This window comes from Simochromis diagramma, unplaced genomic scaffold (genome assembly GCF_900408965.1).
Source record: "Simochromis diagramma unplaced genomic scaffold, fSimDia1.1 OVJJ01000079.1, whole genome shotgun sequence".
Classification (NCBI taxonomy): Eukaryota; Metazoa; Chordata; class Actinopteri; order Cichliformes; family Cichlidae; genus Simochromis; species Simochromis diagramma.
Window position 1 is genome coordinate 2,105,233 of NW_024387075.1, and position 22,060 is coordinate 2,127,292.

The 22,060-nt window shown below is 38.3% G+C and overlaps 2 protein-coding genes across 2 annotated transcripts; one reads left to right on the forward strand and one right to left on the reverse strand.

Moving 5' to 3' along the window:
• Positions 1 to 1,980: 1,980 nt before the first annotated feature.
• Positions 1,981 to 17,544, forward strand: LOC120742299 (excitatory amino acid transporter 2-like). The gene is made up of 11 exons (XM_040045555.1): positions 1,981 to 2,335; positions 5,084 to 5,223; positions 6,970 to 7,122; positions 8,907 to 9,157; positions 9,253 to 9,361; positions 9,966 to 10,092; positions 10,633 to 10,866; positions 11,595 to 11,789; positions 12,228 to 12,362; positions 14,790 to 15,000; positions 15,910 to 17,544. Exons 2-11 carry the CDS (start codon positions 5,094 to 5,096, stop codon positions 15,979 to 15,981), a joined length of 1,617 nt encoding a protein of 538 aa, XP_039901489.1. The 5' UTR covers positions 1,981 to 2,335; positions 5,084 to 5,093; the 3' UTR covers positions 15,982 to 17,544.
• Positions 17,545 to 18,265: 721 nt separating this feature from the next.
• Positions 18,266 to 21,830, reverse strand: LOC120742300 (mucin-5AC-like). Its single transcript, XM_040045557.1, has 5 exons — positions 21,662 to 21,830; positions 19,578 to 20,369; positions 19,422 to 19,484; positions 19,254 to 19,332; positions 18,266 to 19,164 (listed from the first exon to the last, which is right to left on the reverse strand). Exons 1-5 carry the CDS (start codon positions 21,732 to 21,734, stop codon positions 18,987 to 18,989), a joined length of 1,185 nt encoding a protein of 394 aa, XP_039901491.1. The 5' UTR covers positions 21,735 to 21,830; the 3' UTR covers positions 18,266 to 18,986.
• Positions 21,831 to 22,060: the final 230 nt, after the last annotated feature.

Here is a 22,060-nt window from a genome sequence, read left to right on the forward strand (position 1 = left end):
ATTACAATTAAAAATAAAATCAGACTTGTGGTTATTTGCGGTGAAATTCAGCGTCTGCACTGCAAACTGCAGTCAGGAGTGAATGCAAATGTAAGAATGGCTGGTATTTGTGTAGATTGGAAGGGGCAGTAGTAGTTGTGATAAGGGTGGGGCTTGGTGTTCTTAGTTTGCTCTTTTTTATAATTAGTGAGTGTTACTATTATTATTTTTTCTAAATCTGATAATATTACCATATAGCTGTGGAATTCAAAGAAGATATCTTAATGATTTTATAAAATTTATTCTATGACAGCTTAAGACTTGCTCTCCAAGTGTGCCTGATCCATTTCGGTGTGTATGTGCACTGGATTAGGGCGGCTCAGGACAGATTAGTTAATTATAGACACCTGCAGTCTAAGCGTGGCTTGTGTTGTCAGGTGTTGCGGCATGAGGCGGGCTTGTTGCTGAGAGGAGAAAAAGGCGGGGCTAGGTCCGGAGTTGCACGAACAAATGCTTTGCCATGTGCTCTGACTCCATCTCTTCTCCTGGCTCATGCTCTGAGAGCAGCTCCGTAATTGGAATCCTCACTCTGTCTTATAACCAGCAACTCTGCAAACTGCGCGGAAAATAGGCCAACTTCTTAGAACAGCTATGTAGCCTTTGAATAAAAATCTCCTTTGATTCTCGCCAGCGTGACGACTATCAAAGTTGTTAAAATGCTCCTCTGATATCATGCACATCTCTGTAATCATCTTTTCCACCTAAAGTCAATCACTCCAACACTTTTGTTCTATCTTTCTTTTTAATTTGTTAAAATAAAGGCTGGAGTCCTGCTACCAATGAGTGCATGTAACATGTCCATGTCACCCTGTTAGACCAAAAGAACTTTTAGCAAGAGAACAATCAGACTGGGGCCAATCAATGTCGAAGCTGTGTTAAACACACGAGCTTCTGCAGATACCTCAAATAAACGCATAACCTGCTGCTGCTGTTGCTATGCTAAGTTTGCTTGATTTAAACACGGTAGAATTAGAGAAACATTCAGTGTTATGTTATTGGATTATAACAGACATATATAGGGTTTAATTTACTTTGATTTACTTTTTCCTTCAACAAAGTCATAAAATCATCTCAGTCTTGTTGTTTTTAAGCTGTGACTCCGACAGACGCTCCCTGCATGCTAAAACTGCCTTTAAAATTGACGAGAGACACAAAATCTTACTCAAACACGAGTGTTAATTTGTGTCTGATTAAATATTCCAAAATGAAAATGACACGAAAGCTGCAATCAGTTTTTCCGTTATGCTCTAATAAACCAGCTTTATTCTGCTAAATGACTTCTCCTTCAAGCTTTTTTGCTGACTAATTTGGAAGTTTTTGTTTACTCTAAACTTCTTGCTTAATATTAATTGAGAATGTGACATAAACCCTTCAATTTATTGAACAAATGTACTAATGAAGCATGCGATTAACATTCAAGCGAAATCATGTTACAAATAAATCAGTTTGCAACAAGCCATAAGGCAGTACTAATAAGCGGGCCACATTTGATTAGCCATTATTAAATGCAGCACCTGATATAAATACATAGCAGCATGAGCCATATGAAGCTGAAAATTTCAAGGGGAAAAGACGGTAGCAGCACTGCTTATGTGAAACGGCCATGCTTATGATTTTACCTAATCTCCACCAAAATGTACATTTACATTTAAAAAACTGGTTAATAGAGCTTGTGAAGTACTCCTATTATGAAAGGTGTCAGCCATGAAAAGCAGGCTTTGAATGATGAAATCTACAGTACTGTCATTATGAGTAAAATGGGTTGTACAGAATGGCATTTGTGCAGCCCCTGAATCTGAAAGTATTAATTATATACTCTCGAATAGACTTTGCATATTTGCATTGCCCCAAGGACTTATACATGCAACCTTTCTGTCTCAAATACAAAGTAAACAAAAACAAAAAAAAATGCAAAAATAGAAGGGACAAAATAAAGATGGCGACGAGGATTTCCACTCTCTGGCTAATCTTAGCAAGGTGACTCCACCCCTCCTGTCTGGGAGGCTTCTGTCAGATCTCCAGGTTAGTCACCTTTATGCACCTTCCTGCAGCTGAATAAACGGGCATCTGTGATTGTGGATGTACATCAATTGCTAAAGAGGAAGTCATTTGCAGAATTTTAAGCACTGAAGGTGCTTTTGTGTAAAGGGAGAAAAAAATACTTTTGTGGGGCTTTGATTGGAGGATTTACCAATGCATGAGCCATGATTTTGTTAATTTTTTCACTGAAGTCAGTAGTTGTGTAGTGCCTCTCTACAAGTACAATTCCAACTTCAAGCAGCATACAAACCAACTGGTAAGCACAATTCGCAGGATGTAGTGATGTGGTGGTAGTTCATGAGATGAGTAACGGCAGTGAACGGTGTGCCTTCAAAATACTTTTTCATATGTTTTTTAGCAATTTTTGTGAAACTTTCCAAAGGATCATGCAACTTTATGCATGGGCTTGATGCATTATACAGTAAGTGCATTTAAGAAACAAAAGCTATAGGGACAATCTTTTGTCTGTTGTACAGCTACAGTAGTCCTGCTGTCCTTGGTGATGTTTTAGTAGATAACGTTGTTTTTCATTGTTGCTGTTCTATTCTTCAGTTCGCTCTGAATCAACCTCACATTGAAGGGGTGTGTTTCTTTTAATGCTAAAAGCATAAAATTATTACCTAGCCTGCACTTTCCAGAAGACCTTTCACTTGTGAGGTCACTGTCCAACCCTGCTTACTCATTTTTCACATCCAGTTATTTGTCCTGTGCTTTTGATTTTCTCCTTCTGCAGAAAAGAAGAAATTCGCTTTGAATACCAAGCTTTAAATTAAGTTAGCATTCACATGCATGCATAACAGTTTTAGGTAGGTAGTGGTGACACTTTGACTTTTCCTGGGAAGCCCTTGTCTGTTGCATAACTCAATCACTTGAATGCCTGAAGTGCTAAATTTATCCTCTTTAAAAGGCTTACATGTCATTAATGCCAGAGCACAGTGTATCAGACAGGCATGATTGACTTAGCAGTTGTTCTGTCCTTACCTTGCATGTTCCCTGCCCACTTACATGTCTTAGACAGAAGGGCTTTTTTTTAATAATGAATCATCAAATATGCTATTGATTTAGCAGATATACATATATGACACATTACTGAAGCTTTGTCTTTCCTGTTACCTGTGAATTTTCATCTGCAGGATATTTAAAATACTTTAACTAGTAGGTGAAAAGGGATTTTTCTAGAGTTTATTGTTTTAAAACATCATTCCAGTTGTTCGTGTCATCAAGGTCATGGTTGCCCAAATGACACAGGCACGCGCTGTTGCATAACTGTGTACGTCTGTGCTCTACAGGATTTAAAGGCTGTACAGCTGAGAGTTGATCTTTAAGTCAAAGAGGTTTTACTCCAGACCACAACAAACCTGAGATACTTGTTGCTTCAGAGGCATCAAAAGGTAGTAAAATAAAGAAGTACATAGTCAGATGGATGAGCTCATTATCTGAAATTAACACAAAGCACCATGTCCAAGAAAATATCCTCAAAACTAAAAATGAATCAGTGAAGCAAATATATACATTTTGTATTTTTATACAATAGCTGCAGAAAACTCCAGCACTTAGCTAGCCACTTGCTCTTTTCTAGACTTGCTGACCACTCAAACACCTTTAAACCTCAAGTCAAAGTTACTCATATATTTAAACAGAGCATTGCTCTCTGTTTAAATTAAATATAGAGGTAGTATTTTACCCAGAATAGAATCACCAGTTAACTCAGCATGTATGTCTTCCAACTGTGAAAGGAAACTAGAATATTCCCACACAGCCACAGGGAGCACATTCACACTCCACATAGAAAAGCTCCTGGAGACAAGAGACTGACCAGCAGAGCCGAACCAAGAAACATGTCAGAAGCATAGAAGCATCAATCCATCCAGCCATCTGTTCTCTTATCAGATAGTATTCCAGCATACTCTCTATGGACAAAAATACTGGGTCACCCTTGGGCTTAGTCCTTGAATTCAGGTGTTTTCAGTCCTCTTGCTACCATTTGATGAAACCAACCCTCTTGCCATGTTGTCTGCCCTTACAAATTTTGTAAAAGAATGAGTCATTTTAAAGAGCTCACTGAATTTGAGTGAGTTACCATAAAAGGATGCTACCATTGCAACCAGTCAGTTTGTGAAATTTCTTCCCTGCCAGATACTCTCTGTTAACTGTGAGTGGTCTTATTGCAAAGCCGGAGAACACACAGAGTGCTGAGTTACATAGTGGACAGTGAAGTCGCCACAGCTCTGGTGACTCATTAAATGCAGACTAATAAAACCTCCTGTGGTTTTAGCATCAGCACAAAAACCGTGCATCAGGTGCTTTCTGGTATGCGTTTCCATGACTGAGCAACTCCTGTGGGTGTAGTGTGTCGGTGACCCAGTGCTTTTGTCCAGAAGTGTAATATCAATTACAAGCACAATTTCTTCCTTATTTTGCCATCTTTTCCTCGCAGATTTTGAACCTGCAACACACTGGGTTGTATTCATGTTACTTCTTCTAACTGCAACTTCCTTTGGCTGTTGAAACTTGAGTGTATACAGTAGATGGGCATGAGCCCCCTCTACGGTGTCAATCATTTGCAATGAGGAGCTACTGGATGTGGGGGGACAGTGAGTTTCATAGATCGTCATCGTCATCTGTGCTGACCGTTACTGCATTAGCAGTAGTTGCTAGTACAGTGACAACAGCATTATTTTTAAGTGGCTTTCAACTAACCAGCCCAAGGACATTTCGTGCCTTCTCATCTATTCACACACTACTGTTTTTATATATTTTCAGTATGTGAGATTGCATTAACACGTGCGGACATCGCGCTTGAGTGTTCCTGCATTTCAGCTATAATTACAATTTATCTGAGTGCAATCTAAACATTGATTATGTGTTCTCTTAGCTACAAATCAATGCAGTTTTGTTTACTAAGCATTTGTTCTGCTTTACACTAAAAATATAGTAGTGTGGCGGAGATGTCGTGATGGCTCTCAATTATTATTATAACATCTTCCTTCTTTACCTGTTCCAGTGCCAACAAAATGCAGAAGCAAGTTGAGGTCAGGATGGATGAGAGCCATCTGGGACCAGGGGTAGACCCACCTGAGAATCCATGTGGAACCCTCTGTGATAAGATTATGAAGAACATGGTTCTCACTCTCACCATCCTTGGTAAGTTATTTATTTACATTCATTCCTCCACAATATGCTTTTATTCATGGTTACATTTACACTGTGCAGTTTTAGGCTGTCCAAGACCTTTAGCTTACAGATGTGAAAAAACACTGTAACTGTCCCTATTGGATACATGCTTCATGGGTGATTTTAAAACAGAGTGAGAGAAATTGTGTTCTAGATGAACGACAGGTTTCCAAGTGCAGATGGAAAAGAGCAGGTGTTGTCAGCAGGAGGGCAAAGATAGAAATCTGCAATGAAGATTGAGTTTACAGCAGTTGTTATAGCCTGTGAAGTGACCCTATAAATAAATAAATAAATAAATAAATAAAAAAAGCAAATAAAGCCTCACATCCTGTAAGGTATGAAGCCAGGTTAATAAAATGTTATCAGATCTTTTTTTTTTCCAGTCTGTTTTATTGGGCTCTTCTATGACAGGGAACTTATTAAAATATATATAGGTAGTGTAATCATCATGATGGTATTTACACAAACTTAGATTCATCTGGATCATCATGCAAGGTATGTCGACATACCAATCCATCACTGTGTGTCAACTGCCAAACGCTGCCCAGAGAGTACAGAAGGAACTTCTTCCTTCCATTTTTCTTATGAGACCAATGTTTTGGTGCGTGATGGAAGAATATTAAAAAAAAAAAAGCTATAGGATATTTCGACTGTCATAGCCATCACTGTTCTCCTCATGCTGCAAAAGCTTTGTGTTGTGTAAATGGAACTATCGTAGACTGTACTGTGCACTTTTTGAGAACTATCTGTAAAGGAAATTTTAGGCAAAAAGAAAATATTGAAAAACAACTAAACAAACAAGAGACGCCACAAGCACAGTGCCATGTTAACGTCATTCACAGATATTTTCTGATTAGCAGAAGTCCCCATTAAAGTACACAGAGTCTATTTACCTTCTTAGTACAAAATCCAACTAAACAAATCAATACCTTTCCTATTAAATAAATAAATACAATTCTATTCAATGGAACCTCCTGTTGTTGATCCCCCATCTGATCAGCTGTTAGAGCAGATAAGAGGCAGGTGTTTCTCATCGTGTGCCCCGAGGTTACGCAGTCAGGGGAGAATGGCAACACCTGGCTCCGACCAGTGAAGCAGCTGCAGTTGACCTTTACTGCATTTCTAGAAGAAAATCACCTTTGGGGAAAAAGAGGGGAAAAAAATCCCCTCCACTCAATGTAAAAAAAGCAGCCAATACTTTTTTCCCTTTTTAATTCTTGCTCTATCAGTGCTCTCACTGTGTGCTCCTGAGTGCCATTTAAATGCATAAATGTTCACAGCTTCTTTCTTGATGTTAAACTAGCAGGCAGCCATGACAGCCTAGGTTGTATTGCATTTAGACTGCCGTGCAAAACGCTAAAGTAGGAACTAACTTTGAAACGTAATTTCAGTGTATAAGAAGAATAGTTTACAAGCTTCAATAACTTTTATGTCATCCTTTGGAGCTTTTTCCCTGCAAACTTTTTACAGATGTACGGTAATTGGAAAAATATTTAGACTGAAGTCAAGGTGATAACATTTTTGGTGTCATTACTTTATTAGCTGCTGTAAGGTGAAAAATAAGCAACCTTATTAAGTCTGATTTTTCACACTTTGTCACACTTTATCACCTTTCTACAAGTAATACTATGACACAGTGACTGTGGGAGGACAGGTGATGTTAAACAAATGACTGGCTCTGTGTTTGATTTTTTTCTTTTTTATTTGTTGTCTCAGGTGTGTTTCTGGGTTCCATCTCCGGAATGCTTCTGCGGCACATATCACCTCTCCCTCCTGATGTTATAATGATCATTGCTTTTCCTGGAGAGATCCTAATGAGGATGCTGAAGATGCTTATTTTGCCTCTTGTTGTTTCCAGTCTGGTCACAGGTGGGTGAGGCACAGTAACTCGAACATACGATGTTCTGCTGAATTTGCTGACAACTGTCGTGAAATGAGGTCAACGGTGCTACTTGTTACCTTGGAGTTGAGTCGCAACAGCAGAGATGTGAGAGTGGGTGTATTTTTTTTCCTGGTAAACTGGGGAAAAAATGATCTTAAAATTGCTTTTTTTACATTTTGGCAAAAAAAGAAAAAAAAGAAGAAGAAGAAAAAAAAAAGGGGGGGGGGGGGGGTGAGCAGTGGGAGGAAAAAGAGCCACAGAACAGATTTTGTTGATTTCATACTGCACAAGTACACAGGTGTTACTGTTTTTCTACACTGGGATCTATTTTTAGTGAATGCATGAGCCACAGTCTGTTACTGTGCAAAGAAAAAAAATAGAGCTGAAAGTCGCATTGGTGTGAAGCATAGAGACACAGTTACAGTAAGTTCCCTGTGAGCCAGGTGTTTTTTTAACAAGCTGAGCAGAATGACTGTAATATAGGATTGTGTTTGACCTTTTTATGCCTTATAGTTGTGTTATAGCTTTATATTTATTCATTTCAAAAATATCCGAGGTTACAACATGAGATATCAAATTACTTTTAAGAAAACTAAATATTGCTGACCAATATATTAGCAAATAATACTAGCAAACTGATACTGTATCAGTCTCTAGTTAAAAGATTCAGTTCTGTGGCACAATGTCTGTTTTTGTACACCCCATCATTATTTACAGCAGTTATGTTTCCCCAAGTTTTAGTTTTAGTTGCAAAATGTGTTCTCTCAGACTGATACGGTGCTTTTATTATGGCCACAGCTGCTTTAAACTAGCAATACCAATAAATCAAATGAGTTTTTATGTTTCTATAATGGTTAATCCACCAGTGTGTGCATGCTCTTAAATCCAAATTATATTTTTAATTATAAAATCTAATAATTTGTTTGTGGATGTTAGTGTTTTAGTAAACATACAGAAAATAATAAAGCACGTGATTATTATCATTATTTTTTTTTATATCAAGATGCATTTATTTACTTCCATTCCTAAAAAGCAAACTTTAGTTTTATTGGTTGAATGTTATGCTTGATAATGTCAGACTTCTCAGAGAAGTTTGGCTCAAATTCGGGTAGAAAAACATGAATTCAGTTTGTATTTTGCCTAACAAATAGCAATATAATTATTATGTTTTATACGTGTTTTTTTACAGATGTCTGAAATATTTGTGATTTCTTAGTTTTATGATACTTGGTTTAATAAATTTGTTAAGCACTGTAAGTTTGCTCATACTTAAATGGCAGTTTTACAGTAAGAACATTAACCCTTTATTCCTACACTCCTCCTGATTTTGCCACCGCAGTCGCATCCATCAGTAAAAAGTTACTTAGTCCTCACCTTTATCTTATGATGAAAACATGTCATGCTAGATGGCACTCTTTACTGCACTCATTTAAACATCAATCATTGGCAAGTTCAGAGTTTGAGACTGTCACAGCGCAGCTGAGCTGTTCTAATGGCATTCTGTGACCTAACTCCTTGCTGGACTTCATACTTAATATTTTTAAATCACTTGATTTATTTCCCATCTGTATGTTATCCTAATGTATCTGAAAGTGGACTTTAGAGCTCACATGCCACATGCTGCTCTTATTGGAAGGACTTTAGCAATTTGGTTACAGTAGCCGATTAATTTAAACAGATTAATTTAATGACATCTTAGCGCCTATTTTGATTCATTATTGTCATTCTGAGTAAATATTATTATATCCTGTAAAACATACTTTGCCAACAGGACTAGCTGGTTTGGATGCCAAATCCAGTGGGCGACTAGGCACCAGGGCCATGGTGTACTATATGTCGACAACGGTGATTGCGGCTGTCCTAGGAGTGGTCCTGGTGCTGGCCATCCATCCCGGGAACCCCAAGCTTAGGGCCAATCTTGGACAGGGAAAGAAGAACGACGAGGTGTCCAGTGTGGATGCTTTATTTGATCTCATCCGAAATCTTTTCCCAGAGAACTTAGTGCAGGCCTGTTTCCAGCAGGTAGGAGTTTCACAGATAGTCTTCGTCCACCGCAAAAATGTGATTCACATGTCAGTTCCTCCAACTGATTCTTGTTTTCTTTGCTTGCTGTCCAGATCCAGACAGTAACCACCAAAGTACCAGTACCCACTAACAGGACCAGAGCACCTCCGCAGTTCACAGTCAAAAGGTCACTTCAGTTCAAGAGTGGGATGAATGTCCTGGGTAGGTTTGAAAGCACGCCCAGTGCATAAATGGAATCACTTAGCAGGGTTACTGATGTAAAACAAAAGTTCTGTTTTAAAAAAAAGTTCCATCATCAAAGGGAAACATTCAGATAACACAAAGGCATCGATTGGCATCTGTGTCTGCAAACACAGATTTTTGAGCTCCTCACCAAGGGCGCCTGATGTAGGGTGTCTCCCTCTCCATTGTGCTCATGTTTATTAACGTTATTACCAACTTAGGACAGACTTATAACTTTACATTGGCTGAATTTTCTTTACACACTTTAATTTGTATTTAGTTTGCATTTCATTTCATTAGTGCTATAACTAAATGCTCTAGTTTGGTATTTTGAACATTCCCAACACCTAGGACAGCCTTTCATTCTGTACGGTACTTAAAATGAATGATTGGTTGCCTGTCACTTTAGATTTAGTCTACAATACATACAAATGTACTTTATATATTCTAAAATTAGGTATTGTACATAGCAGAATGTTGCTTTGCTGTCTAGTAATATGTCTGAATAATTCTTCCTCCGAGCAAGTAAAATGATTAACTTTCTAATAATTTATACAAAATTATCATATTCCGTGTCTTACAGGTTTAATTGGATTCTTTGTTGCTTTTGGAGTTATTATGGGGAAAATGGGCGAAAAGGCCAAGCTAATGTTGGAGTTTTTCAACGTACTCAATGAGATTGTTATGAGGCTCGTTGGTGCAATTATGTGGTAAGTTCAGTTCATCACAAGCACTGTTCCACACAAGGTTAAAACAGCTGCAGGCCCCAATTTTTAAAAGGTAGAAAAAAGCTATCAGAACTTGAAAGTAGATGCCCCCCACCTGCAGTTCACCCCACTCCATTTTAAGCCCCTAACACTAAAACGCCACTCCCTGAAGGGATATTCCTAATGCATTTCAACAGGTTGCGTTGGTTTCCATAATAAGTATTTTTGCTCTTTAATACTTTCATTATCTGGATTGAAAAGCCCAGTGATTGGCCTAAAGCTTCTATTGTGGGGAACATTAAAGCTTGAAAAGAGACTCTCGAGTAAATACAGGAGCCTTGTACACTATCAAACCACTTGAATAACAACATGCTGCTAAATCAAAGCAAAACTGTGTTGCCTATTCCTAACAAGTTATTCTCTTATATATATATATATCTGTACAGCATGAAGCAACTTGTTGTAGGATCTAAGCTGAATACTATATACTATATTTTCCTGTGCCTGACATATTTGTAACCAAAACACACACTCTGTCTTCAGGTATTCCCCTGTTGGTATTGCTTGCCTCATCTGTGGAAAAATCATCTCTATTGCTGACTTGGAGGTGGTTGCAAGACAACTGGGAATGTACATGGTTACTGTGATAGTGGGCCTTATCATCCATGGAGGAATTTTTCTTCCACTGATATATTTTATAATAGTAAAAGAAGACCCCTACAAGTTCTTCATGGGAATATTCCAGGCTTGGATCACGGCACTGGGAACAGCGTCCAGGTATGGGGAATTTTGCATCTGTTTGTGTTGAACATTGTAGAATTCAGACTCTCTGACCCTCAGAGGACCACAGTATCCCTGTCTAGAAATCAGGCTTTGTTTTTCAATGTGATATATGCTTTTATAAATACTTTTATAAATACTCCATCACAGATGCTAAATAATCAGGGCAACCGTTTTTTTTTTTTTTTTTGGAGTGATAACTATGGAATTAGCTTGCTAGCAACACTTTCTCACTTTGCCTCCACATGGAATATCTCCATGTTTTATTAATGGCACCAGATACACGCTTCCCTCTACAGAGGTGAGCTCAGCTTTTTCCCAGTTCCTTCCAGCTCACCATTCCACAACCTTGGAAGAAAGAAGCCAAGCAAGTTTGGAGTCACAGCTGTGGTTATTTCTATGATATTCTGTCTTAAATTCAAACAAGTTAAAGTTTTTGATTGTTTTCAAAAGTAAAACGCCTGAAAGACCTTATATGAATCAAATTACCATAGTTTGGAGTAAATTATTTTCATTTTGAATGGAAGAATGGTGCAATTAAATTTAAAAGTCAATGGAATATAAAGAGTGATTCAGGCAAATTAATTCTCAGCAGACAGTCTATAATTTGTTGCAGAGTTCTTTATTCCTACACGTTTTTAGTGCCAAATTGGGTGCACAGTTTCCAAGCTGAATCTCATTCTCATGTCATATTAACAAGCTTTGTCTTGTTTTATTTGCCACAGTGCTGGTACCTTGCCTGTTACGTTCAGATGCTTAGAGGAAAACCTGGGCATTGACAAGAGAGTGACACGCTTTGTCCTCCCGGTGGGAGCTACAATCAATATGGATGGCACAGCTCTTTATGAGGCTGTTGCGGCCATCTTCATCGCTCAGATGAATGGCATCAGCCTCGACTGGGGCCAGATTGTTACCGTAAGGTAAGCCTACAGTCCTCCTATCCATAGGACACAAGGAGTCCCTCTGTTCTTTGATTAGTATAAAAGCATTGTCAGTCATGCTGTAGCCTACACAGTCACCATTTCTCAACCCAAACTGGGGAGACAGGGGAGAACGTCCACAGACTTGTAAAAGCTTGTCCTATGGGCATGGTGTCCAAACTTACTAAAACACATTATTTCTTTTATTGCATTATCCCCCTGCACTTTACAGGAAAAGTCATTGTGTAGAATAAGGTTGTGGTTTAAATTTGCTTAGACAGTGTACACTCTTACAGTTCCCAGTTTCAATACTTAGTTATCAAAATACTTTTGTCATCATAAAACCTTTTGTAGAGATAGTATAGGGTGTTAGCTGTGTACAGATAGTAAGGATGTGTGTGTATTAAAACCTTACACTTGAAAATTTCTCCTATTTAGCATGACAGCTACCTTGGCCAGTGTTGGAGCAGCTAGTATCCCGAGTGCTGGACTTGTGACCATGCTTCTGATCCTAACAGCAGTAGGGCTGCCCACTCAGGACATCAGCCTCCTGGTTGCTGTCGACTGGCTTCTGTGAGCGCCACATCAACACTGCTATCATGACAAAAGCATGCAGACATATTCTAACACCATTCAATGTTCTTACTTTTTAAATTTTATGTAAGCAGTTTTAGATGTTACAATAATAAGGACAAATCCTTCCCGCTATATATTATCACGTGTAGTGAAATAAGTAATCTTTTTTTTTTGTAAATTTCCCGAGCATATATGCTAAAGTAATCATTTAATTTGTATGTACACATTTTTGCTAATATTAAAAGAGTAGAGTGCCTGTTTTACTGGCCTCTAACATGTGTAATCACTGTTATAACGGTGGTTGTTATGGTTTTAAGTTTTTTAATGAAAATCATTTAATTGAGTCACACAGTGAAATATTTGTATTGTTTCAGAAAACACATAACCACAGTAAACCACAGTAAATGTCTAAAGTTCTAGCACCTACACATTTGCTCCATGAAAAAGTATTTTCCCCTTTCCTTAGACCTTTTTTGTTTGTTTGTTTGTTTGTTTGTTTGTCTGTCTGTCTGTCTGTCTGTCTGTCTGTTTGTTTGTTTGTTTGTTTTGGGGGGATTTGTCATACTTCAGCATTTCAAATCTTTAACAAATTTAAACAAAGATAACTGGAGTAAAAGTGTAGTTTTAAAATGATCTTTCATTTATTAAGAAGAAAAAAGCTATCCAAATCTACCTGCCTACCTAAACCTAATAACTGGCTTTGCCACCCTTGACAGCAAGAGTCTTTCACATTGCCTTGGAGGAATTTTGGCCCTCTCTTCTCTGTAGAATTATTTTAATTCAGCTATAGTGGATGGTTTTTGAGCATAAACAGCCTGTTTAAGATCATTTCAAAGCATCTAAATGCATCTAAAGAGTCCAGACTTTGACTAGGCCACTCCAGAGCCTTCATTTTGCATTCAGAGGTTGTTTTCTTTCTTTCTTTTTTAGTTATTCAGAGGTGCTGCTCAAGGTAGCTTGAGCTTCAGGGCATGAACTGATGGACCATAGGTTCTCCTCCTGTTTCTGGTAGAGATCAGAATTCATGGTTCAGTTATGACATGTTGTCCAGGTCCTGAAGCAACAAAGCTGCCCCAGGCCATCAAACTACCACCTCCACCACCATGTTTAACTGTTGGTATGATGCTCTCTTTATGAAATGCTGTGTTAGTTTTATATCAGATGCAATGGGATTCAAAGCTTCCAAAGACTTTCATCTCATCAGTTCACAGAATATTTTCTCTTAAGTCTTCATCAAGATGATTTTTATGTTGTCTTTGGTCAGCAGGCGTTTTTCGCCTTGGAACTCTCCCATGTATGGCATTTTTGCCTTTTTCTCACTGTTGCAACTTGAACTATGTCCTTAACTGAGGCATATGGAGACTGTAGTCCTTTAGCTGTTGCTCTGGGTTCTTTTATGACCTCCTGAGAGAGTGGTTGATGCACTCTTGGGGTAATTATGGTCAGCCCGCCACTCCTGGGAAGCTTCAGCACTGTTCCAAGTCTTCTCCATTTGTGGATAATGACACTGACTGTGGTTTACTGAAGTCCCAAAGCCTTAGAGATGGCTTTGGAACTCTTGATAGGCGTCAGTGACTTTGTTTCTAAGTTACTTCTTTATATCATGGCTTTTATTTATTGAGCTTTCTTGATTTATCATGAGTGGCAGGAATGAGGCCTCAGTTTGACTAGTGAAACTGAACCCTGCTATACCAAAAATGTGGTTAATCACATTTAATTCATGATTTAGCAAGGGGAATTGTTATGTTTTCATAGAGGCCAAATTAGGTTTAGGTTTAGCTTTTTTCCCTTGATAAAAGGAATCATCATTTAAAACTCCCTAAAAACAAAATAAAGTGATTTTATGTAAGGAATGGAGTATTTTAAGAATCTTGGAGTATTGTTCACAAGTGGTGGGAGAGAGGAGCAGAAAATTGACAGACTAATTGGTGCTGCTGTAACAGTCCATTGTTGTGAAGCGAGAGCTGAGCATAAAAGCAAAACTATTGATTTATCATTTGCTCTGCGTCCCAACTTTCACCTGTGGTCACAAGCTCTGTGTTGTCACAAAAACTCAGATCACAAATACAAGTAAGGAAATGAGCTTTCTATGAAGGCTGGCTGGTTCAGTCATTCAGAGTAGAGCTGCTACTCCTCGAGAATGAGCCAGCTGAGGTGATTTGAGCTGACAAGGATACCTCCTGGGCATCTCCTGGGTGAGGACCGAGGGAGGCACCAGGGTAGACCCAGGCCTGTAAATGCCTCGGTGTTCCCCCAGATGAACTGAAGGAGGTAGCTGGGGAGAGGGAGATATGAGTGTCACTGCTTAGATTGCTGTCCCCACAACCTGGCCCCAAATAAGCAGTAGACAATTGATGGATGGATGCATGGATGGTGTTTTTATTCATCTAGTGCTTTTTTCTTTTTGTTTTTTTTAACATGTAGGGATCGTTTCCGTACCTCTGTTAATGTGGTTGGGGACTCCTATGGAGCAGGCATCGTGTACCACCTTTCCAAAGACGAGCTTGACACCTTTGACGCCCAGCAGGTCCGGATGGACGACTTTGAGATGGCAAAGACACAATCGTTCTTTGAAAATAACACCAACCAGAATATGTACGCTCACCACAACTCAGTGTTGATAGACGACTGCAAGGTACATTTCACGTTAACGGACATAGAGACCTGTATGTAGCGCATCCTTCCCAGCTGTGTGTTTGTCTTTCTTTTTGTGTCTGTTACTCTTTTCTCTGTGGCTTCCTATGTTGGCTTATTGGTGTCTGTGTGAATAGTAAAAGTCATTCTTGACTGAAAAATGTCATCTTTAAAGTGGTGAAAAGCTAAATAAATATTTTTTTTATATTTATTTATTCACCTGTTGATCATATGAAAAAGCAGTTTTTGTGATACCAGGTTTATCAAAATTTGTTCACTTCTACATCATACATTGTTCTTATTGTTTATAAAAACTGAATCAGTTTATTTTAAAGGCTCAACACTAATCTAATTCATTGTCTCGTACATGTGGCATTTTTTTTCTGTTTTATTTCATTTGCTTACTTAATTGGACATGTATTTATGGTAGCCCTGACCAAATTATTAGTTCTTACATTTTTAACCATATTTTCAAAGTGATTTTAGCCAGTGGTATACATAAAGACTGCTGTTTTTTCCATATCATCATCAATCATCCAAAGTGATGCATTCATTTAAGAAATGCCTGTTTCATGCCTCCTGTCTATACTGTAGCTAGATTTCTAAACAAACAACAGAAAAAAAAAATTATTCACGTTCATTGCCTGTATAGTGATGAATATCATTATTGTAATTTGGTTGGGGAGAGAATCCATTAAATACATGGCCAACTCTGGAAAAATGACTTAATGTACTTGTCTATCACTGCATGACAACGTGTTTTTGTCTGTCGGGGACTAACTAAACTCAGCCCCAAGGTCAATGGCCAACATGTAATGAAGCAATGGTTTCTCTGCTCCCAACCACTGACAGTCTGTCAGTAACAGTGCCTTGGTCACAACAGTTAGTTGTTCTTGATAATTGCTTACAGGTCACCATGGGCAAAAATGGCAACACTGCAGAATTCTCTCTTGTTGAGGAAGACCCATGGAAATGCGGGTAAAGCAGATTCAGATGCCGCTGCACCTTACATGAGTATTACTTTTACCTTCTGCCGACACAACTGCAAAAATACAAGCAACGACAAAAAGCAATCATATTAAGAAGAAGACATAAAAGAAAAGAAAAGAAAGCATTAAGGGGAGGTTAACAGGAGTCGGACAGATTTTGAAAATACCTTTATCCATCTGGGTAACTGAATGGATCAAATCTTCACCCTAGATCAGATCTTGTGTTTGTATAACTTCTGCACAAACTGTAATAAACTTCCATGCACTTGTAGAGACAACATTCAGTTGACAACACTCAGGGCCTTACTTGGTGCTGCTGCAAGCTACCTGTCCTGTCAACGCAAACAAATTCTTCTACTCTGTGCAACATGTCATGTTTCTTTTGTACCAAACCATTTTCTTTGTAGCTTAAAGGAGGGTGTGTGACTGATGGCCTTGCTGCTCAACTTATATACGAGGAGCATGTGATATAAAAGGCATCAGAATCTGACAGATTTTATTGCTGAATTGTTGATACCATCAGCGGTTTCACAATTTGTAAGCTTATGGCAAAGAAAAGAAAAGAAACCAAAGCAAAGAGTGTCTTGTTGTTGAATTGCAGAGAAAGGTCATGGCAGTTAAACCTTGAATCACCTTTGACTGTTCAGCTCATGGGATTATTCCCTGATGTCACACACAAGGTCAGAGCTGATAAGTGAAGATTAGGATTTAAAAGCAGAGAGTGTGGCCTCTAAATGTAGCAACACAAAGTACAGAATGTGTTGCTGAGAGTAAAGCTCAAATAGATTACATAAAGGGTGTCCTCCCAGTTATTTATCCATATGTTTGTTTCTTTGTTTTTTGTATGTATGCCCTTAATGTATGGATAACTGAGTTTCTGTTAATAATCAAAAGTCTGCTGTGTCCTAGAAATCATGTGTGTACGAGTGTGTTTCTGACAGAGAGTGGGGGAGATTAACGAAAAGAAAAGGAACAAAAAACTGGAGGTTTAATGAGAAGAAGTGGGGATGTCTCTCAAACTCTCAACAGACCAGTGCATTGTCCAGTGTTTTATTTCAAACCGTTTATTTCTTTACTATATGACAACCTTGCCTTGATGATGTCACCTGCAGAGTGCAGTTAGTATGATCATGATCACTGAAGCATTTCTGGATGAAAGCTAGTATGGATTGTCGCGCTAGAATAGAAAAGAGTAACAGAAGTTTTGTGAGTGAGGATGGCTGGGCCTTCTTCACAAGGTTTTGTAGCATCTACAAAACAGATTTAGATAGAAATAACAAGCTTGTAATTACACCTACAGTTAATTAGCTATGGTCACGTCTGTTTAGCAAGTGCACGCTAAATTCTGCCTCCAGCACTCGCATAAATCTGACGCTGTAACAACAAGGTCATTGGATGTTGGCTCAGTATGTACATGTTTGTGAGTTTCACTCTGGTGTTCAAAACTAGATGAAACTGGATTATTCATTTCTTTTTCATATAAGCAGAAGCTTATATAAATATATATATATAAATAAAAGTGCCTGCTTGCACTTTGTGTATATACTCTCTTTAGGTAAAAAGTGTACAAATCAAATGTATAGACTTGATATTTTTGTCATCATAATGGTTTTTGCTATTTAAAAAATTTATATAATGACCATAATGATATACAACTTTGCAGTTATGCTAGAACAATGCTAATTTATTTATTTAACGGGCCATTAGTTATCTCAATAGGTTGTGACCTTAGGGTTATTCATTAACAAAGAATCCATTACATGTGTTTGTTTTTAAGAAAGATTGCAAATTGTTTTCTGGGAAAAAAGTCCACTATTTGTCAGTGTGGGTAGAAATTGTTACTGACCCACTGCATATTTGGTTGCTTAAGGGTTCTGAGCAAGCTTATGGGGGTTTTTCAGTATGTGAGAATATGGGTATCTCTAAAGGGAAAGACCAGTCATTTGTCACTGATTTTCTTTATGCTTCTCCATTTCTTTAATTTATTATTGGTCATTGTTTTAGTTGATGATATGTTATTAGTCAACTGGCCTACCATAGCAAGTGTTTTCTATAAAGATGTAAGACTTGTACCATCTTTAGATGATTAAACTCCTATTTTGTATCTTTGTTTGGGATTCTGTACACATGTCTGTCTGAGAATGCATTAAATATTTTCTTGTGTCTGACATTCATCATCATGCTAAGCTCTGACTGGCTAAATGGAAGTAAGAGTGAAGGGATTTGTGCTTCACCATCACATCACAAGAGCAAAAATATTCGTCTGAAAAATGGACCGAAAGTGTATAAATGTTTTAATGCATGTGTGTAAAGATTATTGGAAGCAAATAAATGTTTATTGATGAGCTACCATTGTGATTATTCCTCATAGGAGGCAGGATGCAGTACAGCATATGAATGTTCAGTAAGTGCATGTTACCACTGCTGAAGTGCTGTGCAGGCTCTCAAGAGGAACTAGACTCAGTGAGCTGAGTACCATTCAGTACTCCAAGATTCCACAACAAAAACAACAGAGCAGCTTAATATAAGTTACAGTCCACAATAAGATTATTACAGAAAATAGCTTTGTAACAAATGACACTTTTAACAAAAAAAAGAAAAGGCCAGCTGGAAAAAAGGAAACCACATGAATTACAAAGAAAAACTGGGAAAGAAACACTGTAGAGAGTTTAGCTCCATTTGAAATAAATGACATTACCACACTTTACCTGACCAACACATAATTTAAAAATTAAAAAAGAAAGAAAAAAAAACTTAATAATGCAATAAATAGACTAATCAAAATTTACTGCAACTATAAAGGTGTCATCAAAGTTTTTCAAAGTCAGTGGGAAAAAAAGAAAAGACATATTGTTGTCATTCAGACAGGAATCAGAGGTGTGAGAGTCCACAAATCCCCTTTTGCTCCGCAGTTTGGACAATTTTGTTCCTCTTTTAAATTATTGTGCTTGAAACACAGTCTCACGGTTCTGTTTTTCAGAGGGTTTGTTTCTGGATCTCAGTATGAGCGACCTTTTTCTGGAACATCTTCCAGGGGAATGACAGTGTACTCCCCTGAATGTCCATTCTCCTTGGGTTTCTCATTAGGCAGGAAAGTCTCCATCTCTCGCTCCCTCTTCTGGTTCGAGAGGTTATTTGAAGCCACTGTCAGATTTGCCTGGTTTGGTCCATTCCACCTGCAACATAAAAAACATTAATTAAAATTCTGTGCTTTGAGAAGATCTACTCAGATATGTTGTTTGTTTCTCTGACATATGAGTCTTACTTGTGTCTGGTTGCGATGGCAACACAGAGTATTACAAGTGCTGCAACACCAACGATAAAGCCAAGGATGATGATCCAATCTGGTCATATGGGAGAGGTGTGTTATAAAGGTGGAATGAGTGTTATTCGTGTATTAATTGTGCAGAAGTGTGGTTTTTGTCTGACTCACCAGGTGTAACGTGTCCTTTGTGTGTCGTTTCAGTGTTTGTCGTCTGCGTCTGTGTCTGTGGTGCTAATTGCACATAAAAATAGAATTGTAAACCTCTCCATATACACCATAACAATTTAACATACAGGTACTTATTGTTAATTACAAAATATTTACCTTTAATATTGTTCTCCCGATGCAGAAAATTTCGATTTTGTTTTGATAGTATTGATGATACAGTGCTAGTTTCTACACTCGAGCCAGATGTCATAGTGGTGCTTTTAGAAACCAGTTCAGACCCTGAACCAGAATCCGGGTTTGTTGTGACGTCACTGGTAGAGACAGCAGGATCAGTAGTTTGCGAGAGGACGTTGTTGTTTGAAGTGTTGATTGACTGGTCTTCACTTGTCACTGATGTTGTGGTGGTATGGCTAAAGAGGGAAGGTGAGGTATATCCTGAACCTCTCCCCTTTAACATGTAATGCTCTGTAAAGTCCGACGTCGGAGCATGCGTTGCTGTTGTGGTATCAAGTGCGATGGGTATTGTTGATTCGACAGCACTCCCCTCAAACATGTAACTGTCTGTGGAGTTAGAAGTCGGTGCATTTGTGGCATTCGTTGTTGTGGTATCGAGTGTGAAGGTGATCGGTGATTCGTCACTGGTCTCTCCTAAACCACTGCCATCATTCACAGCACTCTCTATGAATCCAGAGGTCTGAGCATTTGAAATACTCAGCGTTGTGGTTTCATGCGGTGAGATGGACGTTGTTAAGATGTCACTGATCTTTCCAGCAGCACTTCCTTCGGTCATATCTTCAGAGTTGTAAACTGGTGTCTGTGATGCTTGAACTGTGGCACTTATTTTGGGTGTTTCAGTTGTAAGCGTAGGCGATGGACCAACAATGAACCCCTCCGTTATGGCATCCTCAAGAAAGCCTGCATCAGGGTTGGCAGGGTTCTGGGTCACAGCTAGGACAAAGAAAAAGGAAAAAAATCCATGTATCATCTTAAGTGTTTACCTACTGGCTCTGACATGAGTAGGGAGGAAAGTTACCAAGCTTTGTTAAACACAAAAGGACCACACAGAGCTTATGTTGCTTCAGCCCAAAGTCTTGTGTTAGCTTGTTATGTGACCCGCTTTGATAAGGTGTGGTGAGAGACAGTAATAATTAACCTAGGTGACTATTCGTGTATTAGTGTGTTAACAAAAGAGAGACAGCTCCATCAAAGCATCAGTTTTAATACCACGCCAAATAAACCGGGGCCAACATAACTGCTTTCTGTCTTTCAAAAAGTATTAAGCCATTGTTAGGATTTTGTGTCACAAAGGAAGGAAGTCTCATATCTTCTGGTAAACCATTATAATCGCTGGTGAATAGAAAACATTTAAATTTTTATTTAATTGCTTCTTTCCTCAAATATTTCTATTTTAAGATACTTTATAAGTTAATTCATTCTTATATTTACCTGACATCTACAACTACTTGGTATTTTTCAAGTAGACCTTACATTAGCAGTATCTTGGAGCATGAATTGAGTTGTTAGCAGTTCTACTACCAAAGGTCCCCCTTAACCTTGTAGCCCATATTTAAAATGCTTTATGTTGTTAAATGCCACTTATATACTGATGGAACAGTGTAAGTAAACCAATGAAACTATGTATAGTTTAGATTTATACAGAAAGAAAGGAAGGATGAATGAAAGAAAGCGGCTCAGCTCAAATCACACATCTCCACTCTACATTTCTGCCCAGTCACATTCAGCTCTGGTGTTCCCTATGAGATTACATGTGTAACAGCTCTCCGCTGATCTTTGGTTTCAAGACAAATTCATTAATGCACCTCCTGGAACAGAACATTTCACAAAGACTTCTGTGTGTAATTGAGCTCTGCCAATGAGACCTGTGCACTAACAATGAAATGTGACTCGTTAAGGAAGTGCCATACTTCAAATATAAAGAGAAATTTAGGTAGTAGCAGGAGAGTGCTGACTCACGGGGTAAAGAGAAAGGCTCGACAGGAAGTGGTGAACTTTCAGTTGATATAAAGAAATTACTTTGTCTGAGACAGAACACCCTTTGCTCCTAAATCTTGCGATGGAATCTTTTTTATACAGCATCATTCATCATCAATTAATAAATAGCTTTGTTGTGGTTATTTTTACAGTTTAACTGTCAAAGACAAATCCACATTGAAATAAAAAAGCTGAAAATTCTGCTAAAAACAATTTACTGCAATACTTATTAAAAAAATACCACTTACTATTAACAGGTGTTGAATGAACAGCAGCAAGGAGTCCCAGAAGAACTCCCAAAAGAAGATTCCTCATCTTCATAATAGAGAAAGGTGCTAAAATCAAGGACTGGAAGTAACTAAGAGCCAGCTGGGACTATATTGCACAGTGAACTGATACTTTGAGCCAGATAAATCATGCCTTTGCCTTTTTATACAGCAGCAGGTCATAACAGCACAAAAGCTAGCGTCACAGAAACACACAAGAGCTCAGACACACCTTTTGACACGCCTTCTTCCTTCTCCACTTTCTCACGGTTTTTTTCTCCCTCAGGCACAGCACTCATGTCAAAATTACATCAATGTAAAGTTCCTGCTCAGGATTTTCCTTGCCTAGTGAAAGTTCTAACAAATGCGTTGCATGATGGG